The sequence below is a fragment of the Octodon degus genome, unplaced genomic scaffold (genome assembly GCF_000260255.1).
Source record: "Octodon degus isolate 3935 unplaced genomic scaffold, OctDeg1.0 scaffold00012, whole genome shotgun sequence".
Lineage (NCBI taxonomy): Eukaryota > Metazoa > Chordata > Mammalia > Rodentia > Octodontidae > Octodon > Octodon degus.
This window is the reverse complement of record NW_004524588.1, coordinates 2,749,253-2,756,846: the sequence shown is the minus strand read 5'-3', so window position 1 is coordinate 2,756,846 and position 7,594 is coordinate 2,749,253. Positions and strand designations below refer to the sequence as shown.

General features: G+C 44.6%; 1 protein-coding gene across 2 annotated transcripts in view; it reads left to right on the top strand.

Annotated features, from left to right (window-relative positions):
- Positions 1-1,030: 1,030 nt before the first annotated feature.
- Positions 1,031-7,594, top strand: part of Mansc1 (MANSC domain containing 1) — an 18,334-nt gene continuing 11,770 nt past the window's right edge. The window contains exons 1-2 of one of the 2 annotated variants that reach the window (XM_004626070.2): positions 1,031-1,259; positions 4,392-4,713. In XM_004626070.2, coding sequence (XP_004626127.1) covers positions 4,491-4,713 — 223 coding nt within the window. In that variant the 5' untranslated portion in view covers positions 1,031-1,259; positions 4,392-4,490. Of the gene's footprint in view, positions 1,260-1,302; positions 1,391-4,391; positions 4,714-7,594 lie in introns of those variants that run through there. The other variant, XM_023709588.1, reaches the window with a different exon arrangement.

The window sequence follows — 7,594 nt, the reverse complement described above, 5'->3', positions numbered from 1 at the left end:
CCTCTGGCCTCTGGCCTCTGGCCTCTGCCCCTGCCCCTGCCCCTGCCCCTGCCCCTGCCCCTGCCCCTGCCCCTGCCTCTGCTCCTGCCTCTGCCCCTGCTTCTGCCTCTGCCTCTCTCCCTCTCTGAGACAGGCTCTCTGTAATTCAGCCTGGCCTTGAAGCTACTCTGTGACTCAGGCTGGCCTCAAACTTCTTGGCAATCCTCCTGCCTCTGCCTCCTGAGTCCTGGGATTACAGGTATGTGTTATAACACCAGACCACATGCTTTCTCTTACATAAGAAATCTAAAGGATAAATAAATAATTTAAAGGACAAATAAAGCCTGGATAAGAGGAAATAGGGAGATAGAGCCTTTGCAAATAAGAAAGAGATCGAGGAGCCAGGGAGATGGTTCAGTAGAATAAGCGCTTCCCTGGCAAGCGCAAGGGCCTGAGTTCAATCCCCAGTTCCACCAAAAAAAGAAAAAAAAAAAGAAAAAAGGAAAAAAAAAAAAAAAACTGATGAGGAGAGGAGAGAGGGAGAAGAGAAGGGGCAATAAAAAGAATTAAGATATCTATGCACATTACCAACTCTCCATGATGAGTATAATCCCTGTGTACTGCAAACATGTACTAATAAAAGCTTTTTTTTTTTTTTTTTTTTAAAGAAACTGCACTCAGTGGTTGCTGCTGGAGCGGGTGACTAGGTCAGCGGGACCCAGGACTAGCGGAACACATTTCTTTCTCTTTTTTAAGTACGTTTCTGCAATCCACAGTGGCTTCCTGTGGAGTCGGTACCTGTGTGTAACACATCTTAATTCTTGCCCCTTGCTCCGTGACTTGGTCCCCTTCCCCTCTGCAGGAGGTCTCTATCCCTGTTGGAGAGGAGCCTATTTCTGCAGGCTGGACTTCTTCCCATGTGCATTTGCTGGGGCCTGGCTTTGCAGATCCGGGGCTGCGCTCCCATTGCAACAGCCTCGGGACCACCCAGGACGACGACCACGTGGGAGCGTGGGGTGGGGACTCGGTTCAACTCTGGGCCCGGGCGCTCGGCTCTCGGGGCGCTGGACGTTGCTGGGAAGCAGCTCCGGGTTGCGGAGCCGGAACGTGCCCTTCCCCCCTGTAAACTTTCGGTCCCTGGGACGGAAGCAGGAACTTGCTAACCGCAAAACCCTGCCTGCGGCTGGTTGGATTCGCCCGCGTGCCTGCCTGTGAGCGCCACGAGCTGTCCTTGCTCCCCGGGCGGGGGACAGGGACACACGGGGTCCACTCACCACCAGGTAAAAGGCCCACCTCCCCTTCCTCCCTCTCGGCCCTTAGCGGATCGCCCTGCAGCGGACAGCTTTCCCGTGATTTCCTGGGGCCTGCGCATCACGCTCCCTAACTGGAGCACCCCAAGGACCAGGCTGAGGTGAATGAGGGGCCAGCAGGAGCTTTGCCTCAGTAACCCAAAGGCACAATACCCTGCGAGCAACATCCTTTTTACAAAAGAAAGGGGGAAATTCCCGTGTTTTCTTGGATAGCTTCCCTCCCGTTTTTCCTTATTGAAGTGTTAATTTTCTAGTATGTCTAATACATGAAGAGTATGCTCTAAGTTAAATGATTTCCAATATTTGAAGTAGTGATGTGCAAATCAGTTTTGGAGACTCCAGCAAGCTGGAGCATTCTCTCCTCCTGTATTTGCTTTTTAAAAAAAATTATTAAAAAGAGTTTACATGGAAATGGAAAGACCTAGAATAATGACAGAACATTTAACAAGACAGGTATTAGACGTGTTCCATTATGATACGCCCGGTTTTTTTTCTCCAAATAAAGTTCATAATTCACGTAGGTTTGACTTGTGTGGATTTTGAACAATCATTATTGTTCTTCATGATTGTTTTACTCCCCTCTTGCTGCAGGATTCCTCTGGACCTTTTGGCCTTTTAGACCACAAGAATGATGGATTAGCAGACCTAATTAGCTGGGATTGAGGCCCAGTGGCAGAGTGACTGCTAGCAGGTACAAAGCCCTAGTTTTAGTCCCCAGTCAAATAATAATGATAATAAAGTCTAAAAATAAGGCTTAAAAGAAAAGGCAGGAACCTTAATTAGCTAATAATCATTGACTTTTTTAATGAGATAAATTCTTTAGTACTTAACTGGGGATTGAACTCAGGCCCTTGCACTTGCCAGGGAAGCACTTGTCCTACTGAGCCATCTCCCCAGCCCCTCTTTAGTACTTCTGCAGTCTTGTGTCTGTAGAGAGCTGCATGTTGGGACCGCAGGTTCTCCCTCTTAGGGCTCAGCTGCGGTTTGCTGGCTCACAGGAGGGAATGCTCTATCAGAAGCATTGACGCATCTTCTACTTGTTTTTTCTCCTTTGTTTCCTGAGGGCTAGAAAAGAGGCTTACAAAATGTAGTAGCCTAACAAGTAACTCATGCCAAGACTCTTAATCTGCAGAGTCCGTGGAGAAAATTTAGGAAGTCTGTGAATTTAGGTGGAAAAATTTTATTATTTCACAAACCTCTAACTGAAAGGTAGTTTCCTTCCAGAGAAATGCAAGCAAAGGCCACAGGAGTATTTGCAATAGTTAATTTGATTCAGCCAGTCAAAAATCACATTGTTTCATGTTACCTATTGCCCAAGTCTCAAAATATTATTTCTAGTTAACACTTCTTCCAAATCATTGGTGATTATTTGCACCATTTGTTATTCGTAAGTGAATAAAGATGCCCTTATATCCCACAAATATTCTTGTTTTTTATTTGAACTGAAAATGGAAATTACAAATGATTTTAGTAGAATTGGAGACTGACATATGCGAAACAATAAATATTAGTGTTTTTTTTTGTGTGCAGAAATTGGACAGAATATTTAATAAGGCAGGTTAGGCATGTTCTATTATGGTAGACTGGAGGTTTTCCTCCAAATAAAGTTCATAGTTCACGTAGGGTTGACTCGTGTGAATTTTGACAGATGTATCCACCATTATTGTTCTTTATGATTGTAATCATTATTCTAGGTCTCTCCATTTCCATGTAAGCTTTTTTTAACGAATTTTTAAAAATCTTTTCTTTATTTGTTAGAGGGTCTCGCTACACAGTTCAGACTCATAGTGATCCTCCTGTCTCAGCCTCCCAGACTCATAGTGATCCTCCTGTCTCAGTCTCCCCAGACTCATAGTGATCCTCCTGTCTCAGCCTCCCCAGTTATGGGATTACAGGTGTGTGCCTCCATGCCCGGTCTTGGTAGCCAACTTGGCTTGTGGTACCAGGAATCAAGCTGGGTCCTTGCACTTGTCAGGCAGGCATTTAGACCTCTGAGCTATTTCTGTGGCCCTAGATGGGTTTTAAATGTTGATTTTTATGACTGAGAAAAGAAGTGTGCTCTCAAATTTTTTTTTTTTTTTTTTGTGAACTGGGGATTGAACTCAGGCCCTTGTGCTTGCCAGGGAAGCGCTTATTCTACTGAGCCATCTCTCCAGCCCCTAAACTATTACCACTGCTGCATCAGGGAGAGGAATTTTGTGTCCTTTCTCTTACTCTGGAAAAACAGGAAGGGGAAGGATTCTAGCACTGAAGGAAAAGCCTGCTGAACAGGGCTTCGTAGTCACTGTCGGCTTTTGATTATTGATCAGATTTGTGACATGTATTTGTGCTGCTCAGTTTTTGTCAAATTTTAATTTTTTATTACTTATTTGTTTTTTTCTTTTGAAATAATTTCTCACTTACTTTGTAGCCCAGGCTGGCCTTGAACTCACCCTGAATATGAGCTGCCAAAGCAGGTGCCTCAAGCTCGCTATGTAGCCCTGGCTGGCCTCTATCTAGGAGTGATTGTCATACTTCTGCCTACCAAGTACCAGAACTACAGGAGTATGCCAGCACACCCAGCTTCTGTCAAGTTTTGGGTTATTTATTCTGGGTTTTTTTGTCTTTTTGTTTTTTTTTTTTTAGACAATCAGTCCATCTATGTAGTGCAGGCTGACTTTGAACTCACTTATGTAGGCCAGACTGACCTCGAATTCACAGCAATCCTCCTGCCTCAGCCTTCTGAACGCAGGGATTATAGGCATGTGCCACAATACCTGACTTCTAATTTTAAATGAAAGGTTATCTCAAATTCACTGAAGATAGTTTTAAAATTTATTTATTGCTGTCCTCTAAGTTGTACATAGTTTTTATTGACTTGAAGGAAATGAAATACTTCCTCTGTGTTTTTTCTGTTTTAATTTTTAATTCCAGGGATTGAACTCAGGGCTGTGGCACCAATCCATACCCCCCAACCCTTTATTATTTTGAGATAGAATCTTGCTAAATTGCCTAGACTGAGTTAAAATTTTTCAGTCTTCCTGTCTTAGCCGTGTAGTGTGCTGGAATTTTGGTTTGTTAAAAGAAACAAAACTCATTGATGATTTTGTATTTTCATTCTAGAGTAAAATTTTACCATCTGTCCAGTCATCCTGAAGCCAGCTGAAGTCAGAGGGCAGGTCATCCTTAACCTTCCAAGACTAAGTCTAAACTGCATCTAGAATGTTCTTCAGGGAAGAAGGGCACTTGCCTTTCACCTTGCTAATAATCTGCTTCCTGACACTAAATCTGTCTGCCAGTCAGAACTGCCTCAAGGAAAGCCTAGAAAATGTCGTCATTGATATCCAGTCCTCTCTCTCCAGGGGAATCAGAGGCAATGAGCCCATCCACACAGCAACTCAAGAAGACTGCATTAATTCTTGCTGCTCAACACAAAACATAGCAGGTAAATAATATGGTCGCTCTTCATCCTGTGTGTTTCAGGATATAAGTAGATGGCGGACATGACTAGACAGTTTATGCCAGTAATTCACAATAGGGTAGACATGTACATGACCGAATCACTGGGGTGCTGTCTGTGAGTGTGCCCTGCCCTCCACTAAATGGTGTTAAAGTTGTTGGTGACTACGTGAGAACATCCCTCCGGTGGCTGGGGAAACAGAAGTTTGAAGACTACTGATGTAATGTCCCGGTGAATTATACAGAGCAAAAAAAATTCTGTGTAAATGCTTAGCTGTCCTCATCATGGAGTACTGGAACATGGTGAGATGTTTCCAAGAATTTGTAAATAGAGTGAGGGAGTTGAGACAAAAAGTGAGTCTTCACTCATCCCATGGGAAAATCAGCATTTGCTTTTTGTGTGGAACCACAGAGCCCCCACTTTATCTCCCTCCCTAGACCTGGTGGCTTAGGATAAGTCAAGAAGCAAGCAGCTGATCACCAGGATATTGCAGCTTCCAGGACTAAGAGGTCTGGATGGATGCTGGTCCCCAGAAGGACCACTTGATCAGAAGTTCGGGACTTTCAGCCTCCCTTCCTGACCACCAAGCAGGCGCTGGAGACAGAATCAATCACAGTGGCCAGTAACTGAATCAGTCGTGCCTATGCAATGAAACCTCCATGCAGCCCCCTAAGCGATAGAGTTTGAGGAGCTTCAAGGTTGATAAACATGTCCATCCATGGGCTAAGAGGGTGGTATGCCCCAGTTCCACAGGGACAGAGAGGTCCTTGTCTAAAGTGACAGCAAGCTGCAGGCTGAGCCCTGAAGTGCCCAGCATGGAGTCAGCTGCTAACCCCAGGAGGTTAGGGGCAGAATCGAATTGAGCCTTAAAATATCTGGCTGTTGGAAAGCGAGTGTGGAATGAATGCTGTGTGCGTGGAGTCAGTCTGAAGAATCTCTGCAGTGGTCTCAGACTGAGCACTGTGCTTTGGCTGTTGTTTGTGGAAGTAATTTGTAGAAGTCACAAGAGCATCCTGCGCTGGGTGGCACACACCTATAATCCAGAGAGGCTGATCCAGGGGCATCACAGGATCAAGCCCAGCCTAGGCGACTTAGTAAGACCCAGCCTCAAAAAAAAAAAAAAAAAAAAAAAAAAAAAAGGGATAGGGATGTAAACCAGTGTGAAGGACTCAGGTTCAATTCTCAACCTCCTCCCCCGCAAAAAATGTACAGATGGGCTCGGGGAGATGGTTCAGTGGAATAAGCACTTCCCTGGCAAGCTCAAGGGCCTGAGTTCAATCCCTGGTAAAAAAAAAAAAAAACCAGAAATTTAAATTTATACTTTTTCTTTCTTTAATTTATTTGAGAGAGAGAGAGAGAGAGAGAGAGAGAGAGAGAGAGAGAGAGAGAGAGAGTGGTGTGTGTGTGTGGCCAGCTCAGCCCACCAGGGGGCAGGGCCGGCTGGCATGTGGTGCTGGGGGATTGAACTGCGGTCCCTGATGCTTTGCTAAGCTTGTTCTAAGTAGGTGCTTTAGACCACTGAGCCATCTCTCCAGCCCCTATACTTTTTCTTTAAATTTTGACATAAAGATTTATGTGAGCCACAAGTGGGATTACACACCTGTAATTATAGCTCTTTGGGAGACTGAGACAGGAGGATTCTATATTTGAGTCCAGCCTAGGCAATTTAGTGATTTAAGGACATCTTGTCTCACAGTGAAAAATAAAAAGGCCTGGAGAATTAGCTCAATATGAAGGCCCTGGGTTCAAACCCAAGTACTCCCCATAATTCTCTTTTAAAATAGAAATATCACCTGCAAACCTGACTGAGTTGTATGAGTCTAAGTATTTCCTGGCAACGTAGGAAACCCTGCGTTTCTTCTTAATTCTAAGAGATGAGGATTTGCTGTTTTATTTCCCCAGCAAAAGTACTATTACTGTTCCCTGGGCCACAGCTGATAGTCCTCAACCATTTTCCTCGTGTGTCAAGCAATGATAATTTGACTGTTTATGATTTAGAAGACACTTTGAGAATTTGATCATAGCTGTGGACTCTAGAGAAATGAACATAAACATTTTGCCTGGCATTTGGGGGCTTATGGATGCTCCTATTTACCTAAGTGGCAAAAAGAATGGATTGCAGGTGTCCCTTTGTTGAGAAAAGGCCAGGAGGAGCGCCTCTCCTGTTGCTTGAGTAGAGGTTCCTGAAGTGATTAAGGCCTGCCTGGTGAGGTGAAGTCCATATCCAGCCTACATTCCCTCCCTCTCCCTGGAAGTCAGGATTGCTCCTCAGAGTTGCCTGACTAGAGGTGGTGGTGATGGTGGGCAACCATTACCCCTCCCCCCGCCCCATAGTACTGGGAATTGGACCAAGGCCTTGCACATGCTTGGCAAGTGCTATTCCACTAATCTCCAGCTCCAGTTCTTTCTGTTTTATTTTGAGATAGGGTCTCACCGGGTTACCCAGGTTGTCCATGAATTTGCAATCCTCCTGCCCCAGCCTCCCAAGTAGGTGGGATTACAGGTGTGAGCCACTGTGTCTGTACAAATGATGCATTTTTGGTAGTTAGTCCATATGCCCCTTGACTGCCAGCCCTCCAGGGTCATGGGCCAAGATGGCTGCGATACATAGAGATAATAATCGCTTCTGGACATGACAAGAAGGGGGGAAAAAGCCAGAAAGTTAAAGTAATAAGTGAGGAAGAAAAATAGAAAGGCTAAAAACACAGAAATATAAACAGCAAAAGAATGGTACTGAAAAAATAAAAAGCACAGACAATGATCACATCAGTAATCCTGTGTACTCAGGAAGCTGAGACAGGATGATTACGTGTTCAAAGCCACCCTAGACAATTTAGCAAAATCCTATCCAAAAAAAAAAAAAAAA